This window comes from Haliaeetus leucocephalus, unplaced genomic scaffold (genome assembly GCF_000737465.1).
Source record: "Haliaeetus leucocephalus isolate CR32 unplaced genomic scaffold, Haliaeetus_leucocephalus-4.0 Scaffold657, whole genome shotgun sequence".
In the NCBI taxonomy this organism is placed as follows: domain Eukaryota; kingdom Metazoa; phylum Chordata; class Aves; order Accipitriformes; family Accipitridae; genus Haliaeetus; species Haliaeetus leucocephalus.
The window spans coordinates 1,240,349-1,268,017 of record NW_010973093.1 but is presented as its reverse complement, the minus strand read 5'-3'; the positions used below and the strand labels follow the sequence as shown (position 1 = coordinate 1,268,017).

The 27,669-nt window shown below is 52.6% G+C and overlaps 1 protein-coding gene across 1 annotated transcript; it reads left to right on the top strand.

Moving 5' to 3' along the window:
* Window positions 1–498: 498 nt before the first annotated feature.
* On the top strand, window positions 499–27,669 carry EVPL (envoplakin). The gene is made up of 23 exons (XM_010579352.1): window positions 499–611; window positions 3,183–3,325; window positions 9,560–9,659; window positions 10,171–10,325; window positions 10,959–11,082; window positions 11,737–11,862; window positions 12,178–12,216; window positions 12,970–13,131; window positions 13,745–13,852; window positions 14,109–14,204; window positions 14,678–14,803; window positions 15,706–15,852; window positions 15,998–16,152; window positions 17,685–17,782; window positions 18,630–18,811; window positions 19,581–19,759; window positions 20,202–20,340; window positions 20,895–21,088; window positions 21,631–21,781; window positions 22,375–22,458; window positions 22,544–22,654; window positions 23,276–23,368; window positions 24,207–27,669. The coding sequence occupies exons 2-23, from the start codon at window positions 3,252–3,254 to the stop codon at window positions 27,654–27,656; spliced, it is 6,093 nt and encodes a 2,030-aa protein (XP_010577654.1). The 5' UTR covers window positions 499–611; window positions 3,183–3,251; the 3' UTR covers window positions 27,657–27,669.

Sequence of the window (27,669 nt, the reverse complement as noted above, 5' to 3'; positions counted from 1 at the left end):
GCCCTTGGTAATGCTGTTTTGGATGGTCGTCTTGGAGAACTGTGCTTGGGCTTCCAGCTGCAGAGGAGCAAATATGTTGTGGGGCAGTCCTGCCCAGGGTTTTGGGGCTTGGGTCCAAGTGCTGGGCACAGCTGTATGGGTGGCTGTGGTGGAGAACTGGTTGAACTGGTTTCCTTGCCTGTTGCTTCTTGCAGGGCCTGGGTTAACCATCATACTCTGCTCTGGCACAGCTGGGGCTGGTCTGAACAAAACCCGCTGAGGATCTGGAAGTGACCTGGGCTGAAGCAAGCCGTGCTGGTTGCAAGTGTTCCCCTGAGGATTCTTGCAGCAACATCCCCTTCACCTGCACAGGTCGTGGTGGTCATCGCAGCATGGGAGAGGCTGGGCTGGCAGCAGGCAGAGAGAGCATCCCTCCCTTCGCAGCATGCGTTGGACTGCAGCAGAAACTTGCTCTGGGCTGGATGTGGTGGCAGGGGTGGTGGGCTGGCAAGACCTGCCGTCTTTGGCTCTACCTCCAGCTTCCCCCTCCAACCCTTGTTTCCTGAGGCTGGGATGGTGACAGACCCCCTGGGGCTTTGCTGAGGGCTGGGTGAGTCCTGCTTCTCAGGCAGGTGAGCAGGCAGCAAAGAGCTGCCCTCTCGCATGGGCTCTGTGTGGGATGAGCACGCTGGCTCTGCTTCTTCTCCTCCCACCATGTCTGCCTGAGCAAGGACGAGGCAGGTCCCTTTGCTGCAGTGAGGCAGGCTGGATGTTTGGTATCACTCCTGGACCAGGGCTCAAAACCAGGCAGGATCTGGCCCAGTGCCCTAGCCTGTGTCTCGCACTCTCTGCGAGCGGACAGGTTCTCCTCTGCCAAGCACGCTGCCTCTTCTCGCATCAGCCCTGAGATTAGCCCCGTGTTTATCTGTCCCGTCTGCGTACGGCACGGAGGTTGCCACTGCCTGCCAGAGCGTGTGTCTGTGTGTGCACAGAGGCGAGATCAAAGAGTATCAGCTTTTGAAATGCTCTGTCTTTCCAAGGGATCCTTGCCAGGTGGGGACTTGGCCAGGGGAAGGATCACACCTCTGTCTTGTTAAACAGAGGAGAGGAAAGTGCTGTTTTAAAGCTTTGCAAGGGAGAAGCTCCAGCCCTCGGCTCCAGGCTGTGGGTGATGGATAGCTTGGGAAGCAGGTTGTCCGGGGTGGGGGGTGTGTTGGTATGTGCCTGGTTTACTCTTTGTGTTAATTTTTAGAACTTCCTCCACGTGTGAGCATGCTGTCTTCCAGGGGATTACAGGCAGTCGATCTTGTTCAATTTAGTTTCCTTTGAATTCACAGAGGATTGATCTTCTCCTGGCTTGTGCAAACAGCCCTGCAGAGAAGGGGTTGTCCTGTGTGACTGTGGGCTCCTGCATGCTCCTGTTTTGCGTGGGTACAAACTGAGGTCTACTTGGCCTCAGATGCTCTTAACTCTTGTCCTTGGCAAGGTTTCAGCATGCTTTAAGCCTTTGAATGCAAATGCAGCAGGGTCTGGTCCTGTGGTCTACAGCTGATGTGCTGCACTGGTTTCTCCTCCCTGGGGCCCTCCAGCAGCTCCATTCAAAGAGCATCATTGCTGTCATTGGTCAACTGGATGTTAATGGCAAAGGGGTGATATCTCAGCAACTGCTTTCCATCCTGTCTCTAGACCTCCACACAGCAAAGACAGGCCCTGAAGCAGGTCTCGGTTAACTCCAGACCCCTTAGAGGAGAGGTCACCCCTCCTCCTAAGGTCCACACTAGCTGCCTCCCAGTGCTTTGAGCTGGGGACACCTCCTGTCTTCATTCTTCTGAGATCCTGGTGTGAGAAGCAGGGCCCAAGCTATGATAGCCCCATGAAGAGGTAGGGCTTTGCAGCTTGTAGAAGAGCAAAACCATAGCAGAAAGCAAGCACCTTGCAAAGGAGTCTTGTCCCACACACATCTTTCCCTCTCTCCTGAGACAAGTGTGATTTGTTCTGTGCCAATTTAAAGAGGACAAAGATATCACCCAGGAAGTGACGAGGGACCGTAGGCCTTTGTCTCTGGCCACGGGCTGTCCTCAGGCCACAAGAAATGAGGAAGAACAGCCACAAACCTGTGGTAGTATCACGGGTGGCTGGTGCTTACGTAGGGGCTGTGGTCACCATCCGCTCCTGTCCACATCCTCCTCCATCCTCTGCCCTCCCTCCCTGGTCCTGCACTGGATAAGATTCCCATGTTGTTGTGGGATCTGTGCCGGATAAGCCTGAAACACGGGGTTCCTGGTTTGTGGGGAACTTTGAACTCTGCTTTATATGAAACCAACAGGATGTAGACAGCAGCTAGCCCTTGCTATGGCTTAGGAGAGCTGTGGGGCTGGGCAGCCCCACCATGCAGCACAGCCTGGATGGGCATCCCTAGGAGCCACGGAGATGCCAGGGTGTTGTTGGGCTGTACTGGGAACCAGATGGGACTCTGAACATTTGCTCCACAGGGGAAAGAGCTGCCCAGAGGCAAAGCCTGCTTTAAGATCTCGCATAGACAGGGTGTCTAGGTAAAGCTTCTGACCCAGGTCTCTGAGGCTTTGGTACCCGAGTTTGTCCCAGAGCCTGAATCCCTCTGACTGAGGCTCCTGTGATGCTGCGCTGGAGCTGCTGACCTTCATTCTGCCATGAGCCCTCAGTGTTTTGCTGGGACCTAGGGCCACCTTGTGCTAAGTCTGGGCCAAAAGCTTACTGAACTGCAAAATAACATCAAGTTCTGGGAATTGGTGGTTCCCAAACTGCTGCTGCTGCCTTGGAAAACTCTTGGGGCTGTAGGGCTTCTGCTAATTCTCTAGCATTTTAAACAGCTAATGCAAGAAGATGCTTCAAAGTGTGTTTCAGTAGTCGCAGTGTACTCCCTCGAAGTCGCGTTTGCAGACTTTTCCTCCCTGCAAAGGCTATGCTCTCTGCCACTCCGTTGGGAAACTGCTGCACAGTTGTGGCTGTGTGTGCCAAAACACTCTCCAAGCCAGGGCGAGGTCTCCCGTTCTCCCTCTGGGGCTCTGCTCTTTCCACCCCAAACTGGTTTTTCAAGTCATTTTTTCATATGTGCCTCCATCTCTGCTGCTGCTCACCTGCATTTGGGGAGGAGCCTCCCAGAAACTGCTCTTTAGCGTGCCGCCAACCTTCCCTCGCTGAGTCTTGTCATTCCATCCCAACAGACCAGAGCAGAGAGCCAGCACCCACGACGACTTTGCAGACTCCGGGAGACCAGCTAGGATCTCGCCAACATGTTCAAGGGGGTGGGCAAAGGCTCCCCGAGCAGAAGTTCCCCCAACAGAGGTTCCCCTGTCAAGCCTAGCAAGTAAGTGCAACTCCTCTCCTCTCTCTATGCTGTCCTGTGGACCCTGGGGGAAGATAAGGGAAGAGTACTCAATGTCTCCTAAGCCACCCTAAAAACTATCCCTCTTTGTGGAGCAGCCGGAAAGTTGAGGTTTGCTGGGAGCTGATGCCAAGATGTGCTGCCCTAGCTGTTGTCCTGGGCTTTGTGCTCCAACCCAGAAGTATCTGTGCAGCCTTTGGGATGTGCAGTGCCTGAAGTGCTCAGAGCTGTGTTAATTGAGCGGGGAGGTGCAAAGCCCCTTTTGGGCACGTAGGAGTAGGGAGAATAAACGCACCCTCTTTGCTTGGGTGGAGCAAGACCTGCTTGATGGTGAAGCAGATACCAGCCTGGATTTGAGATCCCAGGACTCGCTGGTTGTGTGAAGTTGGTGTGATGGTGCCCTGGGACCTGGGATCCCTGGAGGAGGATGCTCAGTTTGGTGCTGCTCAGGTGGTTAAGATGGGGGAGGAGTGGGTTTGCTGGTAACTGCTCTAATCCATCCTGGTGACAGGCTGGGTCTCTGCAGGTCGAAGAGCTGAGGTTGCCTCTTTCAGGCCTGTCTGAGGCAGCTCCAAAAGGATCTGACAGCCACGTCCCCTCTGAAGAGACTCCCTAAGCTCTGGGGAGCAAGATGTGTGATGGGACCAGGATGCTTCCCTAGGAGCCAGGGTGTCCTCTGGGAGGGGGTGCTCCAGCAGAGAGAGCACTCATCCCTCCCTTCAGCTGCAGTTGCTAACTCAGGGTTATTTTCCACCTCCCTCAGCAACTTTGCACTTCATAGTGTTAGAGGACTGATTCTGTGGGAATCCCTATCCCCAGCCAGGGTTAGAGGCTGAGGAAATTGCAGAGGGGTTTGTTCTAAGGAGGAGATGACCTGCAGGGAGAAAGGAGTGCTGGCCCCATCTTTTGGGACCACCACCACCAGCAGCCTGGGATGGTGTGTGTACAGACGCCTGGGTGGACGCAACACGGTGCTGGCACTGCGCTGCGTCATTTATGGGGGCCAAACCCAACGTTAGCAAACAGCCACTGTGGAGGGTGATGGCCCAGTGCTGCTGGGCAGGGCAGCGGGACCTGGCAAGAAGGTGGCCCCCACAAAGGCCGTGGCTTCCCCGTGTGGATGTGGGGAGCTGGCCCCCTCCCATAGGGAGCTTCTGCCTCAGTGGAGCTGAGCACTCACAAACTCATCTCAAGGACAGGTTTGGGGGCTCTCTGAACACCAAGTCTTTGTCGGGACCTGACTGCAGTGAGACACTTCCCCAGAACCCCCTGGAGCTGTGTCAGCCTCTGTTTTTTAGTCTTGCTAATGCAATCCATCCACCTCTTCAGCTTCCAAACCTGGGCTGGGGATTTCTCATGAGGCTTCCTGGGACAGCTCGCTGCAGCACTGCAGGAGGGTCTGGGCTAGGTTCTCCCCCAGTGTAAGCCTCTCGGGATAACTGGAGTTGCATCCTGGCGAGACCTCACACCGCTTCCCTGTGCAGGATGGAGGCTGAAGCCAGAAGTGTGGCAGTTACTGAGCTAGTTGTGCTTGTTTTAGGAGGCACCAACCATCAGACAAAGGCTAATTTGTTCAGCCATGGCCTGGGGCTTGGTCAGCACCCATATTAGCTGAGAAAATGAAGGTGAATGAGTTGTTGCAGGAGCAGCCATCAGCACACGCTCTGCAGATGGCCCCGAGAAAATGTTGGTTGCCCATAGCTGCTGTTGGTGGCCCTAAGGCCAGAACCTTGCAGCAGTTGAGGTTCCCTGCCTCTGGGTGTTCACAACTAGCGGGTACCACTGCTGGCACAGACCCCTAGAGAGGTGTGTCACCTTGGTCCTTGGGACCATAGTGTTGAGCATCCCAGCTCTCAGGGCCCTTTGCTGTGTCTGCGTGGTGGGTGCATCCCAGGGAGGCAGTAGCAAGCGCAGGTTTGTCCCTGAGGAGCATCCTCGCTGTGCCCTGCTCTAGGAGGAGGCACATTGTGGGGCTGGAAGGGAAAACTCATGAGAAGGTGGAATTGAATCAGATCTGGCTGGACAGGCTGCCTGGGTGTGATCTTGACAAAGGCTGTGGGTGGTTTTGGAGGTGGATGGCAAATCATCTCCTGGTTTAATCGCCTCCTGGGATTGCTGCTTCTGCCACTGCCTCCTCCTGCTTCTCCCCGATCAGTCTAGAGCAGCGTGGCCCTGGGGGGACAGGCATGGGCTCAGGGGACTAACCCAGCACTGGCAGGGGGTTGTTGGTGGTCTGCTGTGAGCAGCTTGGGCTGGCAGATCAGAGCGTTCGAGGTCTTCCACGTGTCGGGGAGAACAGACCCGGCTTTGGGGTCTGCCTTGTGGCCATAAAGCAAAGTCCCCTGGAAGGAAGGGACAGAGGGGGCCAGGGACTGAAATGGGTGGGTGCTGTGGTCCTGCCCAAAAGTGCTCTGCCAGGAGTGACCGGGAGCAGGGGACAGTCCTGCTCCTGCTAAGAGACACTGTCCCTTGCATGCAGTTGGACTGTCTAGGAGGCAGAAAGTGGTATGAGAAATGAACCAATTAATAATGATGATAATAATAGTGCTCTGTCTCTGCTAGGCATGAGATAGCCCAGGGAGGAGACCTGCCCTGGCTCTTGAGCAGGAGGAGCTCTGCCGAGCCTTGCCCTCAGCCATCTTGGCCAGCCCGGGGCTGCAGCTGTATGCACCCACTGTGTGCAGAATCGGACCCGAGCCCTGGGAGGCTGAGGGATGCCCAGTGTGAGCGCAGGCAAGCTCGTGGCTCCTCGTATCCCACCCGATGCCAGGCTGTCTCTCTGCAGCCCAAGCGTCAGCACGTTCACCCTGAAACGTGGGGCCCCGCTGTGGTCAGCTCTTGTTGAGTGAGGGCTTCTGCCCAGGGGCAGGAGGGACAGCCCTGAGGGAGGACCGTGATGCATCCATGTCACTGCAGGCTGTGTGGATGGCTGTTGGCATTGACGGGAGAAGCTCGTGCTCCTCTCGGCACTGTCCGTGGTTGGGATGGGAGGGTCTGTGGTGGTTTGGGCACTTCTCTAAACGTGCATGGACCAAGTGAGTTCCTCAGCATCGGTCCCACCTTGACTGAGGGTGGAAGGCTCAGCTGAGGACAGATGGCTTCTCTGCTTGTGTATCAGGCCTTACTCTGGTCCCTGTAGACACCCCTCTCCTGCCAGGATATCCCCTACCTGGCTTCAGTGCTCGTCAAACATCCAGACTACTCCTCTGCGGACTCTGAAGTGGTCCAGCTGCTTGCAGGGCTGGAGAGCCACTTCCAGCGTGGCTGCTGGCTACAAGGTCTCAGTCTCCTGCTCTGCCAGGCTTCCTCCCTTGGCTGGCATGGAGACCTCCTGGCTCTCCACTCCAGGACACACAGGGGAGACCCCCCTTGCTCCAGAGACGATGTTTTCCAGGAGGCATGAGTTCTTCCCTGAAGATCAGGTTGTTTGCAACAGCATCCTTGTTTCTAACCTCAGGTGCTCGGTGCAGTGCAAAGGTCGTGCAGCGTGGGGATGGGCAAGGCTGAGTCCCTGTGACCAGGAGGTTGCTGAGGTCTCTTCGGTCCATAGTTTTGTTTTGGCTTGACCTAAACAAAGCTGATTTGTGTGTCCAGCCTTGTGAACCAAGACATGGGGTGTCCCCATGTTTCCTTCAGCCATGAAGGGGGTGCCACCAGAAATAAGCAGGTTTTTATTGGACATCCTCACTTCTCCCCTCTTGGAGTGGCACAAAGGTATCTCCAGTCACATCACAACGGGGCTCAAACTGGACACCCCATTCACGCTCTTCCCGGGCAGGAACTGAATTCAGCCAGACCTTTCGGGGTGGACGGACTCCCCCCAGCACATGGGGAGAGGCGTCCATCCCCTGGGATGGCGGCCAGCCCGTGACTCACTCTCTCCTCCCTACGCAGAGAGCCCGGGCAGGAAATCTGGGTGGTGCTCAAGTATTTGCTCATGGGACACCACCTCATTCCAGGCGTGTCGGGGGATGAGTTGGAGATTGTGTAACCTCCTGGGAAGGGGGGACCTCCTAGAGCTTCCAGCCTGCTGTGCACACTCAGGCTCACGGGGACCAAGTCCTGACTCTGCGCTGCTGCCGTCCACCCCGTTGTGCTGGGTCTTGGGGCCACTGTTCATCTGCCTGAGGACTGCGGCTTACCCCAGGGAAGGCATCCATGGGGCACAGATGGGGTAGGAGGGGTGTTTAGCAGGATATAAAAGACAGGTTGTAGCAGGCAGTGATGCTTTGATGATGATGGGGAATGCCCTGCTTGGGGTCTTTGGCTCCATAATCCCTGGAACTAGACCTTGTAGAAGAGGGCACTGCCAGAGCACAGCAGTCCCCCGTTTACTTTGCTGGCATGCATTTTGCAGGCAGGGAAGCTGAGGCATGGCCAGGAGATGCTGCCAACCCAAAGCCCCCGAGGGAGCTGAGAGGTTCTATGTCGCAGGCCCACACCACCCTCTTGGGAAATCAAAACCAAGGGAGGAGTCAGAGAAAGGGGACAGGAGGATGCTGTGAGCAGGAGCGCCAGGGCTGCGCCTTCTTCAGAGTTACATGGGCTCTGCTGCAGTCAGTGTGGACTGAGCTGACTTGAAACACAAGCTCTGTCTGTGGCATCTGAGTGCTTGGCTTGGGGTGACCATAACACTCACTGGCACTTTACAGTCACTTGGGGCTGTAATAAATGAACATCCCAGCATCTGCTCTAGCCTTTGGTATGAACTGTGGAATAGCTGGAGCCACGATGAGGAGCTGGAGCACTGACAGAGCCATTAAGGGAACCACTTCCCCCTGTACTTTGCTGTAGTCAGGGGCTAGGAAGGAAACCACATGGCTGGAGAGCAGATGTGGGTGGCTCTGCTGCAGGACATCACCTTTTTCCTACCTTCTTCTCCACCAAAGAGGTACCAACCAGCCCTGAAGAAGTGTCCCCCCCTTCCACTGACCCCAGTGCAATGTCCCATTGTCACTGCTCAAACTCTTTCCTTCTGGTCTCAGACCCCAGAGTCGGCACACAGCCAAGCTGAGCCTCTGCTGAACTTTGTCCCGTCAGCAGCCGTCCAAGGGCTCGAGTCCCTGGATGATACTATCGGTCCACACCCTCCCGCCTCTGCTTGCCCACATTCTGGCAGCGCTGCACTCTCCCTGCCTGGAGGGTAGGGCCGGCACTGTCCTCAAGGGCAGATGCTGTTAGATACAACAGGACACGGGGACAAAGGTAGCACCAAGGCTTATGCTTCCTTGTCTGCAGGGAGGTTTGGGAACCATCCCATGCCTTGCTGCAGGCTCTGGATCCAGCTGTTTCGGCAGGGCTCTTGGCACTCATTCACAGTAGCAGTGTTGGAATAAGGGCTGTGATGGTATCCATCAGCTGTGTGATGGCACTGAGGTGAGACACAATAGTGAATGGTCTGATGGGGACCTTCAGTGAATCTTCACTGGGGTGAGGAGGACTGGTAGTTGTGCTATGGCCTTGGGAAATTTGTCCCCAAGCCCTGAAAGTAGCATGACTGCAACAGCCTACACAGTGCCCAGAGGGGCTTGTAGTCCACGTAGCAAGTCCTTGTCCACTGCAGCCCAGTCCTGGGGTGGCACTGGGCCCTCCAGTATCTCAGTGGGCTGAACTGCAGAGAACTTTGCATGAAACAAGACCACAGGATGGCAGTTCTGGGTCAGGTGAAAAGCCATCTCGCCCACCTCTATCAGCAGCCAAGGGCAGACACCCAGGGAAGTGCCTCCAAACAGGGCAAGCATGTTGTGCTGCTTCTGCAGGATGTTATCCTGGCCTCCAACTGTCTGTGGCTTTGGGTCTTCCCAAACCAGATGTGGTTTCGGTGCATTTGGGAGCCCTAGAGCGAATTTTTTTTCTTTCTTTTTTTTTTTTTTTTTTGGTTCCTCCAATGCTTTTTGAATCCACGTGAACTTCTGAGCATCTGCAGTGTCCTGCGGCAAGGAGTTGCTCAGATGAGCTGCATGGTGTGCAAAAAGTCACCTCCCACTCTCCCTGAACACATCACCTCTTACCTTCACTTGGCAGAAAGCAACAGCCAGGCATTGACCGCTTGTGTGCATCTGTGCCCTTGGCCACAGCTTAGACTCTTTCTTTGGAGACCAGGAGGACAAGGGGGAATGGCCTGAAGAACCACACCTGTGTCAGGTCCTGGGCAGTGATGAAGAGTGTGAGAATTGCCTTCACCCACCCAATCTGCTTTGCTGTTCCCTCTCTCAGGTCCTCAACAAATGAGCTGGCTGTGCTCATCTCGCGCATGCAGATGAATGCTGACCAGGTTGAGAAGGACATCCTGGAGACACAGTCCAGACTCAAGCAGGTGAATTGTGGCAGAGGGTGGTGGGAAGGTGAAAGGCTTTGCCTAGAAATGCAGTGTCTAGGATAACAGGTCAGGTGTCTGCTCTCTGCATCAGCTTGCTGGTGCAGGTTTGGGAGCTGACTCAAGGCTGGGGAGGAACAGAGCACCCCACAGAGACTCCCAGCCCCTGGGGCTGCATACCAGGGCCTCCCAAATTCCAGCCTCCATGCTTTCTGCTCAGTGCCTCATGCTTCCCACAGCCAAGGCTGTCTCACCTGCAGCAGCATAGTCCTGTGCCTCCCAGCAATCCCAGAGGCAGGCAGCCAGCCTGACCCACACTGGTCCCCTGGGTGGGAGAGATGCTGGAGCAGGCAGCTTGGTGGGGCATACGGTCCCTAGCTGTACCCTTGCACCAGGGTTCCTCTGTCATCAGTGTGTTAAGCATCCAGGCCGTCTGAGGTGGCTAAGGAGAATGTTGTGAGGTCTGTGTGGTCCAACCAGGCTTTTTTTCTCTGTCTTCCCTTGTCTCCAGGATGCCAGCAATCACCAGAAGAACAAGGCTTTTGAGTTCCAGCCAGAGAATGCCAGGAATCTGAAGGAAGCGGAGACTCTGCTGAAGGACCTCTTTCTGGACGTGGACCGTGCCAAGAAGCTGAAACACCCTCAGGCTACTGAGATAGAGAAAGAGTAAGTATAGTGGGAGGACTAGTGTGGTGGGGGCACCAAGCAATTGGCAACCCCCCTAAGATCTAGACGGAGCTCCAGTTGTTGCCATGAGAGGTAGAGTTTCACACTTTCAGGGCTTCTGCCAATATATTGTAAAGATAGTGGTGTGTAGGGTTGCTGCCAGAGTGATCACCCAGTCTTATTTGGGAGTTCTTGTAAAAATGTAGAGCTAAAATGTGGCCCCACTCCCAGGGCAAATCCCCTTTTCCTCTGCCTTTCCTAAAAAGAATGCCTTTCATTCAGGCAAGCGGAGTTGGGTGTTTGAATGGGAGAACTACTTCATTTGGCCTCTGGTGCTTTGCTCCCCTTTGCTCTCCAGCCCTTCTGTGTGGAAATTGGGAGGGAATAGTTGTTTCCTAGCTGGGAAGGGACAGTCCTGTTCTCCTTGCAGCTTTCTTCTGGGTTGTAGTTCCTGAGACATGCCTGGAGATGGAGAGCACCAGGACAAGTGCCTCCACTGCTGAAGGAGGCCAGTGTCACAAAGGGACAACAAAGTAGCCTGGGTCTTAGAGTGAAATCTAGGCTTCACAAACCTCACTTTGGTTCTCCCCCCTCCAAAATGACACAGACACATATGCCTTTTCTCCTTGGCAGCATCCAGCAGCTCCATGACCGCATGACGCAGCTGTGTGCAGAGTACCGAGCCCTCTACGAACAACTCAACATCCCTGATGTGGGGCCCAGGGTAGACTGGGCCAGGATCCTGGACCAAAAGATGGTAACAGCAGCTGGTTTTAGATGTATCTCCCAACACCTAGAAGGGCAGATAATGTCCGCTGTTGCCCGTAGGTCTCTGCCAGCCATCGTGTGCTCAGCATCATGCAGGGACATTGGGGGTGGTGGAAGTAACTCTGAGTAGGAAGAGGACTCTCCTCTCACCTCTTAAAATCCTCTGGAGGACCCTCTTGATTGACCCCTTCAGATTAAGAGCTATTGGAGGGGGATTAGGTAGAGATGCCCTGCTGTGGGATGAGAAGATGGAGAAGGTGATGTCTTCAAGGACTTTACAACCTTACATCCTAGGGTTTCACGCTGCAAGGTCTTGGGTATGTGCAGTGCCCAGTTTGGAGTCAACTTGGATTCCCTTGGAAGTTAGATGGTAACTGTGTCCATCCACTGCATATCACCATAGGAAGGGTGGCTGATTCAGCTTAGGTTGGTACACCAGGGTTTTATGGCCTGGTTATCTTGGCCCCTGTGTATGGCTGGGGGAATGGCAACCAACAGCACTCACAGTAAACAGCAAGATACCTTCCTTTCTTCCTGGACTGGCATCAGATCTCAGATCTTTTCATACCCTGACAGTACAACTGGGGTTTCTCCCTGAAATAAAGTCTTTTGCTTTAGTCTCTGCCTAACTCCTTTTGCATAGAAACAAGTCAATGCAGGACAGTACGGCCCCGGCATGTCAGAGCTGGAAAAGCAAATAGCTGAGCACAACATCTTCCAGAAGGAGATTGAAGCTTATGGCCTCCAGATCAAGAACCTCCGCTCTGGGGTAAGGCACCCTCCATCCCCTGCTTGCTCCTGTCGGCTTCATTCAGGATCCTGCGGGCTCTGCTCGCTGTCTGGCTGCATGTCCCATCTGTTTCTCTGCATGGTGAATTTCCACCCTTGTTCTGCAGAGGACGTGGGGAGACATGAGCTTGGACAGATCAAGCCATGCAAGGGCCACAGAGGTGGTTCCTGAATGGTTTCTAAAGCCACTTTCCTTAAATCAGCTCATCAGCATCTACCACATGTTTTGGTAACGGATTTTTTCTGTTTGTTTTTTTGGTTTTTTTCCCTTGGTCTTGGCTGTGTTGTAACCCAGGATGTGGCAGACTTAAAAAGCCAGTACAAGGACTTGCTGGTAAGCTTCTTGGTGGTTTTCTGGACAGATGGGGTCATACAGCAGAGTAACACCATCCCTGATGGACAGGGAATGGCCAGCTCAGGGCAGGAGCTGCCTTTGGTCTTGCACAGTGAAGTCATGTCCCTCATCTTTCCTCATTTCCTCCCCACCTTGGAATGGGTGTAAATTGAGACCATGCTCACTGCCCTCAGGGCAATGCTGCGGGTGAGATCTGTGTCTCTCCTCTTCATGGATTGTTGATCTGGAGTTGCCTGTGTGTCTGTGAGCATGGGCTTACAGATGCGGCAGCAGGAATCCCTGTCCCAGCCCACACGCTGTTCCAAATCAGGATTGCAAATGTTGAGGCTTGCACTGCTCCCTAACAAGGGCTCCAGAGAGGAAATGAGCAGCAGGAGCAAAGGAGGTGGCCAGGAAGGTCCTGGGTTTAGCCAGCTGGGCCCGTAGAAGTTAATGCTGAAGAATGGCATTTGTGAGAAATATAGCAGAGCTGGGACAGCTCTCAGACTGCCTGAGGCACCAGCCCACACCCGAGATTCTGGTTAGACAAACATATCCTGTCTGTGAAGGAGGGAAAGGGAACGGCAGCCCCATCAGATAAGAGCAAGCGGGCGGCAGATGTCTCACCAAGGTCTCTGGGAATCTCCTGGTGGATGTGCAATGCGAGTGGGGTCCTGGGGAGGAGGAGGAGGACGGGAAAGGGGATCCTCAGCCTGAGCACCAACACTGTTTCTCTCCTGTGTGCATGGGCAGAAAGCCTCCGTCTGGCGAGGGCAGAGCCTGGGCAGCCTGTACAACCATCTCCAGGGCTGCACCAAGGAGCTGGGCTACCTGACGGACCAGCAGACCAGGATCCTGAAGCAGGACTGGAGTGACCAAATGATGGACGTCCAGAGCGTGCGTCGGGAGTACGAGGTGAGCTCTTGGGGGATGGTAGCATGTCCTGGCTCTCACAGGCTGGCCAAGCCCAATGTGCGAGATTTCCAGAGTGGATCACAGCCTCCTAGACATCGACCACCAGCCCTGAGCCTGGTGCTTTCCCAGGGCAGCCTTATAGTGCTGGGCACAGAAACAGAGGCAGAAGAGACGCTCTGGGTGCATGCTGGAGTTAAGGATGAGCCACTCTGTGTGTCCCCTCCTGTCCCCTGAGCTGGCACATGGGATCATACATCAGAGAGCTGTTGATGAGATGTCCATGGTCAGAGCGGAGGGGAAGGCTCAGCGTCATGTCAGCCTCAACATCCAAAGTACAACACCCAGTGACTGCTATATGCTGGGACCAGGAAAGAGAGGGATAATTGCTTAGGAAAATGCTCTTTGAATGAATGCCCTGATGCTTTCTGAGGCCCAAGCGTGTCTAATTTGTTTTAGCTTTGCCTAGCCCCTTCTCTTTTTAAAAACAAACAAACAAACAAGGATGTCTGTGCTTTGGGAGCCTTTTCTCTGCTACATGGGGTTTGGTGCCCCAGGAGACCACTCTCTGCTCCCTGCATGCTCCCACGTCCATGAAGTTTCTCTTCCCCTTCAGGATTTCAAGTCCAATGAACTGCTCAGCCAGGAAGAGTTTGTGAACCATCTTCAGGATGATGGGGATAGGATGATTGAGCTAAAGCACCCAGCTGTCAAGCCTATCCAGGTAGGGAAAGGGGGGTCTCCTCCACTGGAGCTGAGACCCCTTGAGAAATGGTGGCTGCACTGTATGAGCCAGGTCCTTGTCGAGCAGTGTCCTTGCTCAGGCTCAGCATCTGGCAATGCCTGGGCATAGCTTTTTCTCTGCTCAACAGCAGTCTTTACTCTTAGTCTGATCTCTGGGACTTCTGGAGAAAGGAGACCAGTGGTGGAGGAGGTAGGACTAGCTGGAGCCCACTGAGTTGTGCTTTGTCCCACCACAGGCTCACCAGGAAGCCTTGAAGAACGAGTGGCAGAATTTTCTGAATCTCTGTATTTGCCAGGAGAGTCAACTGAAAAGCGTGGAGAGCTATAAGAAGGTAAAAAGTAATGAGGAGAGCATGGGTCATAGGGCTGCAGGGTCAGGCCTGAGTGGGCAATCTGGGAAGAGAGACAGCAAAAGGATGAGGATGGGAGATCCTTTGCTTGCACCTAGTCAGGGTATTTTGGGGAAACACCCCTCAAAACACAGTCCTTTAGTGCTACAGTGAAGGACTGGCTCCCAGCTTGTCTCATCAGCCCTGTTGCGTTAGTGTGCTGGCTTGGAGAAGAGGGGTAGGGGAGGATTTGTTCGCTGTCATCACTTGGGAGTTGTCTGTTGATTGGGATTATTTGCCTGTGGCTCAGGTGATGGAGGGTCCTTGTCCAAGGATGCACTCTGAGGGTGGTCTGTAGGGCCTTGTGAGCCCCAAATAGGGTGTGGGAGAGACACTGGGAACTGAGAGACCCCACTGGACTTGGAGATAGTAATATCCTCCCATCTCTGTGACTGTTTTCCTACCCACCCCTCCAGTTCCAGGATGATGCTGAGGCTGTGAGCCGCTCTCTCAAGGAGATGAACTCTGACCTGGACACCAAATACAGCAAGTTCAACAAAGACAGCCCTGGGGTGGTGTCAGATCTGCTGCTTCAGCTGGAGGTGAGGTCTTCAGGGATGGTGGCACTAGCCAGACCTAAGGGGCAGACCAAATGTTACAACCTCCCCAGTAAATAACAGTGGGGAAGGGGAAGAGGTGGGTAGATAATCCTACCCGGACAGCTCATCCCAGCTCTGTGCTAGGGAGGGGGAAGCCCATGGCAATACTGTGCTGTGGACACTGCTGCTGTGGGGCACTGACCCCTGGGAAGACATTTATCTCCATCAGTGACACACAGCCAGGCCTCAGGTCACCATCAGAGTAGAGAATCACAGGGAGGAGCTGCGCGTTGTCCTAAACTTGAGACACTTGGATTAGAGGGCCCACAGAGAGTGTGAGCTGCTGGCATCAGGGCAGTGGAGAAAGGTCCTCCCATCTCCTCAGCGCTCTCATGAGCCAAAGGCAAGGGAGGGAATAAAGAAATCTGACCTCAGGGGTGAGATGCAGATAGGAAAGGAACGTTTGCCTGGGAGAGAGGGAGGGGACACGTTCAACACGGTATCTTCCCATGCATGCAACACATTTTGCCCCCAAGAGGTGCTGGGATCTTGGCACCTTCTGACACTGGAATGCAGCCACCTCTTGGCAGGTCTCTGTTCCATTTCTGAGAAGAAAAACTTCTCCAGGAGATTTAATATGACAGTGTGGGATCACCTAAGGTTAACTCGGGCTGTGCCTTCAAGGGCAGATCTGCTGTGAGCGAGGGAAACCAAGGAGAGCATTGATAATGAAAAGGGGAGGAAGGGACATGGAAGGGTCAAGAATGGCGAAACTCCTGACTCCACCCCAGCAGTGGCCACACAAGGATGGACAACTGGCCCCAGCATACCTACTGTAGTGTGACTCTCCCCTTCCTTCTCATCCAAGCCTGGTCACAACCACTTGTCTTCCCTGTTTTGTCTAGAATGAAGAGAAGGTGGTGAAGCAGGCAGAGAAGAGCATCACTGACCTGAAGAGAAGGAGCAAAGAGATCAGCCCACTGAAACTGCGCAGGATGTGTCCCTCTCAGACCCTTACCTTGGAGACCCTCTGTGACTGGGATGCTGGGGAGGTGAGGGCTTGACTAACAGTACCCTCAGAAGAGGCAGGCAACTGGATTCTTATTTGGTTGTTCTAGATCTTGGCTCCATGATGGGCAGAACTGACCTAGTGCTGGGAAGCCAAGCCTTTCACTGGGTTTTGTGTCTTTGTCCCAGGTGCAGCTGACCAGAGGTGACAAGTACACTCTGAAGGACAACAGCAACCCGGAGATGTGGGTGGTGCAGAGCAGCACTGGTGTGGTCCAGGAGGCACCTTCTGCTTGCTTCTCCATCCCTCCACCAGACCCTGAGTCTATAGACAAGGTCAATAGGTGAGTCTGCAGGGGAGACCCTGACCCAGAGAGATGTTCAGACCTGCTCTTAGGTCATAGCCAGCCTGACTGCCTCAACTGCAGAGAAATAGCAGCTGGGAACAGACCTCTTGACTGTCTAGCACAAAATCCCTCCTGGAGAGGGATTGTTCTCTGCACCCAAGTATCTCGTCTAGGTTTCTGCCATTCCTCAACAGCTCTGCATGCTGCATGGACCTTGCTGTCAAAGAGTTTTCTGGCAGTCAGGCTTGATTTCTTCACCCAAACATGTGACTCGCATAGGTTTGACTAAATTCATTGCAGAATCAGCCTGGAGCTTGGGACTTGCCAAACAGGACAGAGTTATCTGTGGCATCTCTTCTCAGCCAGCCCCAGCTGGAGACTGAGAAATGTTTCTTGAACCACAGTGTAGTCTACTGCCTGGTTGCTTGTTCATTCAGCTTCTGTGGTTCCCACAGGATGGGGTTGTGGTGCAGGGAGCTTCAGCATTACCTTTTTAATCATGTCCCTGAGTGCTTGGATAAATAGGTGCTGCTCAAGTGCTGTGGAAAGGCCCACAGCCCAGATTCAGAGTTACTTGGGCATGCCTGTTGTGATGGGAGCTTGGGTCTCCAGTCACACAGGTGTGATTACTTCATTGTGCTGCTCTTCCTGAGTGCATACCCCTCCTCACATGTCCCAGACTACTGAATCCTCTGGATTTATGGGTTTCATGTGTGTTTTAAAACAGAAAAGCAAAAGTTTGCAACATCCTCCTGGATAACATCTCTGCAGGTGTTGCCCGGAAAACTCTTGCCCTTTTCAGGCCACATCTGACAGCTTGTTTCATTTCCTGGTGTTTGCTTTCCTTCCTACACGCGAAATATTTGTCTTTGTTTTATTTCCCAGCCTGTTCCACCATTCAGTCCCTCTGCGTGGAGGTATGTCCTGGTCCCACACAGGGACAGCCCTCGTCTGAAAACAGCCAGCAAGCTGGAACTTGCTGGTTTTAGAGCACGGTGTTTAGTTGGAGCAGCCATAGCAGGGATGTGAACTAGCCTGGTCCTTCAAAGGCCCCTCTTCCTGGTTCCATCAGTCTTCTCTCACCTGGAGATTTTCTTGGTCCTTCCAGCTCCTGCTGATCCTAGCTCTAGTTTTGTTAGAAGGGAACCATCCTTACAAACGAGACTTGGCATTTCTAGTGCAGCAGCCACAGAAGCAGCTACTTGTACTTGCTTCCTGCGAAGCTGCAAAGCTCTGCAAGTGACATGAAATAAATTTCCAGCTTTAATAGCTTCTGCTGAGAGTTGGAAACACTGGCTCCGTTGGGAGAAATCAGCTGCTCAAATCAACTAGCTGCTTTTGCTGCTGTCCCCTTTCCTAAGGGACATCTCTGAGTTACAACAGGCTGCAGGCTCCCAGCCTTCCCCTGCCTTTGGGAACACCCTCCCCAGCAGAGGCACGAAGCTGCTCCGAGGCTGGGCTCTGTCATGACTTGCTCAGTGCAGCAGTTTCCCATCCCGCTGGCTGATGATGCTCCTCTCTGCTCACAGGCTGGAAGGGGAACTGAACACGGTGAAGCAGAAGCGAGCGGCAGTTCAGAGCACCCTGAGACGAAGCCAGAAGGAGCAGGTTCCACCCAGCCAACAGGGTACGTCAGCTGGTTAGTCAAGCCCTCTCCAGAGCAAGCCCATGCACCTCCCTTGCAGAGCTCCCAGATGTGGCTGGAAGCAGAGCACCCACTCTGGCAAGCAGAGGTACCTGCGGGTCAGCGTGAGGATGCCTTCTGCTCTCTGGAAAAGAGCAGCCAGTGGGATAACCTGACCTAGTGCTGCCAAGGACTCACCGTGTGATCTCGGGCAATTCAGTTATAATCTCCATTGCCCTTCTTAAACCTCTGAGATTGACCTCCAGCTCCATGAACAGTTGCAGGGTATTTAGGGTTGCAGGGGGATGTGCCTATCCAGAAGCCTTAATTAAACCTTCTTTGTGATCTGGGTCCCTTGCAGTTCTCTTCCCTAGCTGGGGGCTGTGGAATAAGCAGGCAGCCATGGCTAAATCCCGACCCCTGGCTAGCTGTGTTACTCCCACAGCGGCAGTTCAAAAGCTCTCGGCAAAGCAGAGCAGGGATGTGTCTACATGACAGCATGTGTCTGTCTCTGTCTTTCCTTTGGACCTGAGCTCTGGCTGGCTGGGGCAAAGCTAAAACCGTTTTCCTAAGCCTTTGCCATGGATAGGCACACACATGTGCATGATGCTCTGCAGATTAGAAATGTTAACTGACTTGTTAATGGTTGCATCAAAACCCCATGCTCAGAAGAAGCCTGCATGCTTCAGAGCTGCAAAACACAAAGGGCAGAGCTTTGTCGCAGGGCTGTCATGAGAGCGAGTTGGAGCTGTAGGGACCACATATGGGAGAGCTCGGGGAAAGGGCTGTGCACCAAGACTGGGACGGCATTTGAGAAATGGGGCTTAACCTAAGCTGTGTCTCACTGCAGCTTTGTCCAGGAGCTCCCCTGTAGTCCAGGATGATCCCCAAGCTGATCAGCTTCTCAGTAGCCTGGATCACATTGGCAAGGACCTGGTTCAGGTAGAGAAAGAGATCTTGAACCGAGTGAGATCTCCAGTGCACTACAGTGACCCCACGGATGACCTTGCCAGGAGGATCAAACACCAGCAGGTGGGTGCTGCTGCGGGCGGGTTGGAGTGGGTGAGTTTGGTAGCATTGTGTCCTTGGCCCAAAACAGAACTGACATAGGAATTACACAGGAGATGACAGCTGGTACTTCGAAGGAGAAACCTGTGGTGCAGTTGCAAGGGTTTCAGGCTGGCCTGAGCCCTTGAAATGGGACAGATTAAGCCAAACCCTAGAGAAATGCAGGCTCTTCCCTTGGCTCAGGTCTGCAGCAAGATGGTCCGTTCATTTCAGAGCTGTGGACCAGGTGCCCGTCTTGGGGAGTCCTCAACCTTGTCATAAGGATGCTGTCACCCTTCACTCTCAAGTCTGTAGCATAAAAGACAACAGGATAGAGGGAATTAATCCAATGACCAGCTTTGGCTCACCTGATGAGGAGTACAGACTGGTAGATGTGAAGGGGACAGGAAAAGAGGCAGTGCCCTGGAGCCCCCTTCCTTTCCTCTGGGATAAAGTCTGGGTCTGTAGTAATTCAGCTTGTTATATCTTCATCTGTGGGTATTTATCCAGCCCTGGCAGAAGGAGGGGCTCAGGCAGATAGGCTTCTTCCACCTTTGTTTGGGTCTCTTTCCCACACCCTGCCATTGCCAGACAGCCACAGTCTGGATGGGGCTGTGCCCCAAGGGCCAACACCTTATGAGAGGGCTACCGCACCCTTAGCCCCACAGCAAAATCCACCCCTGAGGGAGACAACTTTTTGCAACAACACTGTTATGACTGTGTTGGGTGACTCTGCTCCCGTCTGCTGTGCCAGGAAACAACAAAGAAACTTGAGAACCTGGGGGCAGCCAAGGATGCCTTGCAGAAGGAGTGTGAGACCTACCTTTCCAAGAAACCCACCAGCACCTCGGCTTCCCAGCTCCCTGTCACGTTGAATGCCCTCAGGAGCAAATACAGTGATGTCAATATGCTCTCCAGCCTGTACAATGAGAAGTGAGTGATGATGGCAAGGCCTGATGGGGATGAGGGGAGGAAGTCCTTGCACAGAGGTGCCAACACAGAATCATGAGAGAAAATGCTTTTAGTCTGTATGGGCATTGGTTGAGGTCCATCCAGCCCAGTGCAGGCTGGAAACCTCCCATCCATCATCAAAGGCACCTCTGAAGGAGTTCCCGTATGGAATCTGTGGTCAGATCCCCACACTGTGGAAAGTCCACCACAACGGATATGTGTTCCAGCTCCGCTGTGTGTGGTGAAAAGCAATATATCTAACTTCTGGGCAGCATGACAGGGTTGTGAGTGCATATTGCTTGTTCTCTGACATGCTGCAGAAGCTCTGATGTTAAATGAGTTTAAACATGCAAAATCAGAGAGAAAAGGAGAAAAATGGGGTCTTCTGTAGCTAACCTCATCCTGCCATTTTTCCCTTCCCAAGGGCTAAGGCTGCCCTGAACCTGGAGACTCAGATTGAGAACGCAGACAAGATCATCAGCACGTTTGAGGCCAAGCTGGCTCAGGATAGCATCATTCCTGCATCCCCCAATGCCCTGCAGAATCGGGCCAATGATCTGCAGGTAGGAGAACATCAGGCTCTTTGCTAGGGAAGGGAGATCTCTCGGGTAGCAATGGTGGGGAGAGCTGGACTTTGCTTACTTGAGCACTCCAAGGCACCAGCGATTAAGCCTTTCTAAAGACTTGTTCTTTGAAGGCTTTACGTTAGTGTTGCAGGCTGACCTGCACTGACTAGCTAGCAAAAAGCTCTGTCCCTCCCAGGGTACCTTTGGGGTCCCTAAAATATACGATGAACCTCTTAGCATCTGTTCTAAACTCTGTTGCTCTGCCACACACCCATCCCTGCTCTTTCTTGCTGCCAATCTCCCTGCCCCATCATTAGCTCTCACCCTTGACTCACGCTGACCCTTTTTTGCCTTCCCCAAAACTTCTCCTTTCTGCTCCATGCACCATTCAACCCACTTTCTTTACTAAGTCTCACTGTTCTCTCTCTTCCACGTTGCGTGTCTGTCTTGGAGAACCTGACTAGCCCCCAAGTACTGCATGGTTAAGGAGGGTATTTCTGGTTGATTCGTTGACTGGTACAGACCTGGAGGTGTCTTTTTTTCCCTTGCAGAAGATGAAGCGGGACCTGGTGGCCCAAGAGGACTGTGTGCTGAAGCTGAACCGGGGGCTCAAGGATGCTGAGCACAGCTGCAGTGCTGTGCAGAACAACTTCCAGGAGTACTGCCCTGACCTGCCCCGGCAGAAGCGGGAGGTGCAGCTCCTCAATGATCGCTATCATGCCGTTGCGGACCAGCTGGATCAGCGGTGAGGAGCTGTGGTGCCTTCTCCACTCCTGTAGTCATAGCTTTCTCTTAGCTAGCACGGACCAGCGTCTGTCAGAGTCCCAAGAGTATGTTCTTCACTGCAGGACCCTGATCCTGACCACACTGCTGTAATACTGGGGACCAGGTCTGTCCTGCTGTGTAGTTGCCACCTTCCACTGCGCAGCACAGGCTTTGAGCTTCCAGATAGCTGTGAGAAGGCAGTCTTAAGTAGCTGAATGCTGGCCTCTGCCTGACCCATTGACCCTACCCAGAGAGACTCTGGTGCTTAACACTTCTCACAGGCATTGCTGCTGGTTGCCTGCCTTTTTCCTTCTCTCATCTCCCAAGCTGTGTTCATGCTGCAGTAGCAAACCTGATGAGCACAGAATTGTGCTCCCCACTCAGGGATCAGTTGTCACGCCCTTGTTTTTGTTATCATGGTGTTTGTTGCAGTGACATTCTCACCATAGTGTCTTTTTAGGAACTTGCACATGAATCTTTGCCCTTCCCCTTAATGTTCCTGTTCACCTTTGTGCTGTGCAGAGAGAAGACCCTCAGAAATATCAGTCTCACCTACCAGCAGTTCCAAAACTCCAATGAGAACCTGATGTTCTGGATGAACAACGTACCCAAGCACCAAGTGAAGACCACTGATGGGCCAAGCCAGATCAATTACAAGCTGCAGGCACAGAAGGTGTGTTCCAGGACAAGTGCTATAACCTGTAACCTTACAGGGATGGGGGACTGTACTTGTTGGTACTATTTTGCATACTGTTTACCAGTTCCTAGTTGTGTGCTCCACCTGTCACAGTGAATGAACTAGAACAAGGAGACAATGGATTGCAGCCCACAGATGATGTATCTTGCCCCACTGCATTCATCTACAGTGCTGGTGTCCTCATCTGTGCTAGTCACCCCCAGGCTGATATCCTCTCCATGAAAAGGACACATCTAGATCCTGAAAGATTGCACCTTGGGCTGAGATGTTGCATCTGGGTCCTGCAACTTTCTCTCCTTGAGCAGATCCTAAGCTGACTAGCTCAATTGATGAGATGTGGAGGTCTCTGTGTGGGCTGGTATTTACCTCATACATGATAAATCAGTGTGGCAGCTCCTAGGCAAGTGAGAGTGCTGCTGAGATCCTCTAAAGCCCTGGAGACTTTTCCTAAACTTCTTCCTGTTTGCACCATTCCCTCCAGTACTAGGCTGAGCTACTGCTCTTGGCTGCAAGAGTATTACTGGGTTGCTGCATTTCAACCTGTTCTTAACGTCATGTGTCTCCTGCAGAGGCTGGTGGAGGAGATTGAAAGCAAGGAGCCTGAGAAGAACGCAGTGGTCAGACTATCCCGGAACGTGCAGTCCACGCTCAATGTATGGCTGGGTTTTCCCATGTAGCACTCCCTTAGCATCTCACTCAAGAGATCCCAACTGATTCTTCTGTTTCTGCTCTGAACAGGACTATGAACTCCAAGCAGGCAAATACAGCTCTTCTCTGGACCCTACCCTGACTGACTTTGCTGCAAAGAGGCTGCGTGTGACCCCCCTACAAGAAAGCATCCAGGCCCAGGTAAAATGTTAAGATGAAGGCATGGAAACCATTGTCTAGCTCCTTACCCAAGCCCCATGTCCTCTGCAAGGCCTTAATCCACTCTTACAGCTACAGTTGATCATGGTCCTAAACCCAAGGACAAATGTCATCAGGGATCTCTTTGTCTATGGGGCCAGCATGTGAGATCCAGAATTAGGGGTGTGTCTGGTACCTTTGGCTGAGATTGCTGATGATGCCTCCTTGCCATATTGTGTATGCAGATAAAGCCTACAGGGTAGGTGTGTGGGGACGAGACTGAGCCAGAGCTCCTGTGTGCTCTTCCCAGTTACACCTCAGTTCTCCTGTATCACCTTGGGCTATTTGCCAACATCCATGTATGGCCCAAAGTGAATTTGAAAGTCTGGACCCTGAGTAGGCTAGCAGGTATCTAACAGGCATTCAGATAAAGGGGACAGGATCTCCTACATGAGTCCTTAGACTCTCTGTGTTTCTAGAAAGTCAGATGTGAAGACACTAATCCCTGGAATAGTGCAGTACACCAAGTGCATCCAGGTGAAAGGAGGGGTGGGAGAGCATGCCATCCAACAGACCTGTGTCAAGGTGAGGGGGACAAGGCTTTCACCGCTGCTTCTTTTTCAGGAAAATGATGTAACCAAGCTCTACATGGAGCTGGCAGCAGAAAATAAGCAGCAGCTGAGCCGGCTGGAGTTTGCAAAGAAGATTGTTGAGAAGGTACCAGCTAACAGGTCATGGCAAGATTGGGGTACTCTAGACTGGGGGTTGAAATGATCTTTCCAAAGCTGTCAGCAATCTGCTCAGCCTGGGATCCCCCACCGCTCCCCAGATCTCCACATCCAGGTGTGAGGAAGGACAGGAATGGAAACTCCTGTGAGAAAAGACCACGAGTAACCACAGTTTCACTGACACTGATCTTAGGTTGTGACTTTCATCACCTCTCTGGGCCCTCAATGCTTTACTGAAGCTGTAGTTTATGCTAGGAAAAAAGATTAGGACTCTTAAGTCCTGTTCTCAGCTATATCTAATCAACGTTCACAGACTGAGAATTTCAGATTTGTCCATGGATGTGGCTGGAATTTGGTGCTCAACTGTCTTGCAACACTTCAAAGCAATAGGACTTCTATGCCTTTCTAGGGCTTGATTCATCTGTAGGAAAGGTCTCTGGTCTGCGTGACTTGTCAGTGTGGTCAGGAAGGACGAGAGATTAAACTGGGGCACTCTGTGATGTGAACCAGCTGCACAGTGGGGACTGGCCATGTTACCCTCCTTCAGCTGCAGATTCAACAAGGCAGCACCAAGCACCTTTGTGGGCTGCTGCAGCACCTCCATGACAAGCAGAAGACACACCAAGTCAGTTGCTTGAGATGGTGGGAATATGTCCTCATTTGCCATTTACGAACAGCCTTATTTGGAGGCTCCCTGAGGATTCTGTACCAGTTCTGTCTCCTACCATGCCTTGTTATGGAAAAGACCTCTGCAACAGATTCAAAGAGTAACTTTGTTTTGCTGCCTTTTTTTTTTTTTAATTTCTTTTTTTGTTTTTCCCTTGCAGAAGGAAGTGCATGAAGATGTTGAAGCTGTACATGAGCAAATGCAGCAATCTGAAAACAAAGCCAAAACAAGCAGGGAATCTGAGGGGCTGAAATCGCAGCTGGAGGAGGAAAGGAGGAAAGTGGCCAAGATTGAAGAGGACCTGGAAGAACACAGAAACAAGCTGCTAATGTTGAAAACTCAGAAGCCCATTGAAAGAGTGGAAGAAAAGGAGGTGATAGAATATTACAGAGACCCACAGATGGAGAGCAACCTGTCTAAGATGGCACAGCAGATTGAAGAGGAAGGCAAAAAGAGGCAGAGCCTCCAAGAAGACATTGAAGTGATGAGCCGGAAGCTTGCCCAGATGGAGAGTGAGAAAAAGGTCATACCTGCCCAGCTCCTTACCAAAGAGATCACAAAAATTGAGAAAGATCCAAGCCTGGATAGCCAAGCAGCCAGTCTTCGTCAGGAGATCAAACGTCTCCAGGAGGAAAGCTTGGCTGCTGCTTCTGAACTTGAGCAGCATAAGAGAGAGCTGCACATGCTGGAGCGAAAGCAGCCCAATATCCGAGAGAAAGTGGTGGTGAAGGAGCTGATCAAACTGGAGAAAAACCCAGAAATGGTGAAGTCTGTTAGGACCCTACAGCTACAAATCGATGAGGAATCCTTCAAGAGGAAGTCTGCAGAAGAAGCGATAGTGAAAGTGAAGAACAAGATTGAGGAGGTGGAAAGACTAATTGAAACAGCAGAACCCAAAATTATTGTTAAGGAGGTGAAGCAGGTAGAGCAGGACCCAGAGTTATTGCGAGAGTCTTCCAAGCTTAAAACTCTGATTGAGGAAGAGAGGAGCAAAAACTTGATGCTTACAGGTGAGCTGGGAGAGCTGCAGAGCCAGTACAGTATTGCAGAGAAGCAAAAACCAAGGGTAGAGGTTAAAGAGAGGGTCAATGAGATTTTCTTGGTGGATCCTGAAACGGAGAGACAAATTGCACACCTGAAAAGGGAGCTGCAGGAAGTTACTCTGAAAAGGACAAAGATTGACAGTGAAGTGGAAGAGGCCTTAGCAGAGCTCAATGTCCTCCGGTCACAGAAACCAGTGGTGGAGCTTAAAGAAGTTATAGAGGAGGTGGTGAAACATGAGAAGAGTCCAGAGATTCTTAGAGAAATTGACAGGCTGAAACAACAGCTCAATGAACTAGTGAACACTAACGGCAGGACCCAAGAGCTGCTCATTAGGCTGCAGGGTGAAAGGGATGAATGGAAGAGGGAGAGATCCAAGGTGGAAACCAAGCTGGTCAACAAGGAAGTCATCCGATATGAGAATGATCCACTCCTGGAAAAAGAAGCTGACCGTCTCCGTCAAGAGGTGCGCAATATGTCTCAAAAGAGGAGAGCTGCAGAGGACGCAATCTATGACTTGCAGAATAAATACATGCTACTGGAGAGGCGAAAGCCAGAGGAAAAGGTAGTTGTTCAAGAGGTGATACTGACTCAAAAAGATCCAAAGCTCCGAGATGAGCACAACAGGCTGAGCCGGAGTCTGGACGAAGAGGTGAGCAACAGGCGTCGTCTGGAACGTGACGTGCAGCAGGTTCGTGCGTTGGTGGAAGAGCAAGAGAAGTTGCTCAACTTTCAGGAGGATCGAAGTAAGAGACTTGCTCTGGAGAAGGAGATGAGACAAATTACATTGAGAATAAAGGAGCTGGAGGAGAGCCCAGCCCCTGTGCAAGAAAAGATCATTATGGAAGAAGTGGTCAAGTTGGAGAAGGATCCAGTCCTCGAACAGTCTGCCAGCAACCTGCGCTTGGAGCTGGACCGTGAGAAGATGGAGGTGCTGAACTTGCAGAGAGAATGCAAGAACCTGCAGATGCAAGTTGATGTTCTGCAGAAAACAAAATCCCAGGAGAAGACCATCTACAAGGAGGTGATTCGAGTGGAAAAGGACAGAGCGCTGGAGAGTGAACGTGCACGCATCTGGGAGCTGCTGAACAGGGAGAGAGGAGCCAAGCAAAAGGCAGAAGAGGAGGTACGGCGGCTCAGGGATAAGATTGAGAGAGCTGAAGGCATGAAGAGGACATGGGCTCGTGAAGAGACAGAGCTGCAGAAAGCCAGGAACCTGGCCATCCAGGAGAGAGCCAACTTGGAGAGTGAACTGCGGGACCTGGAGAGGCAGAAGCAGCAGAAAGTCCTCTTCCTTCGGGAGGAGTCCAAACTGCTCAACCAACGGACTGAGAATGACAGGCAGAAGAAGAAGCAGCTGGAACATGAGTTTTCCCTGCTGGAGGCAGACATCCTTAGGGAGAAGGACCAGATCTACAACAAAGAGAGGTTCATTCGAGATCTCCAGTCAAGGGTCAACCGGGAAGAAATCAATCATGAGACCCAGATGAGAGAGACAAACCTTTCCACCAAGATCTCTATCTTAGACCCTGAGACAGGGAAGGATATGTCCCCTTACGAGGCCTATAAGAGAGGTATCATAGACAGAGGCCAGTACATCCAGCTGCAAGAGCTGGAGTGTGACTGGGAGGAAGTCACCACCCTGGGCCCAAACGGGGAAGTCTCAGTTCTCCTTGACAAGAAAAGTGGGAAGCAGTACTCCATCGATGATGCGCTAAGGCTGAGGAGGATCACAAAGGAAGAATACCAGCTGTACCGGGATGGCAAGATTCCCATCTCTGAATTTGCCTTGCTGGTGGCTGGGGAAACCAAGCCTCCCCCATCCCTCTCTATTGGCTCCATCATCTCCAAATCCCCACTCTCATCACCCACCACCCCCCAAACCCAAAGCTTCTTCCCCCCAGCCTCGCAGAAGGGCTTCTGTGATGACACATCCCCCATTGCCGGGGTGTATGACACCACCACTGACACCAAGTACAACATCAAGACTGCTGTTGCAAAGAAGCTGCTTGATCCCATGACGGCTCAGAAGCTCTTGGAAGCCCAGGCTGCCACAGGAGGCATCATAGACCTAATTTCTCGGGACCGGTTCTCAGTCCATAAGGCGATCGAGAGGGGGCTGATTGACAGGACCTACATGCAGAGACTGCTCAATGCCCAGAAAGCTTTCACAGGGATTGAGGACCCGGTGACCAAGCGTAGGCTGTCTGTGGGGGAAGCAGTTCAGAAGGGATGGATGACCAAGGACAGTGCTTTCCCCTACCTGGAGGTCCAGCATCTAACTGGAGGGCTCATCGATCCTAAGAAAACTGGTCGCATCCCCGTGCTGGAAGCTGCCCAGACAGGGATGATAACAGGCGACCTGGCCAATAGGCTCCAGGATGAGTCCAACTATGAGAAAGATCTCATTTACCCTATCACTAAAGAGAAGATAAATTACAAGGAGGCCATGGCCCTCTGCCAGAAGGATTCGCTGGGCAGCCTCCTGCTGCTCCCAGCCGCATCGGAGGGGTATCAGCGGTACCACCAGGCGAGCCGTTCCCCCAAGCTCTCACGGTTCAGGCATTGAATGGATTCAGGCA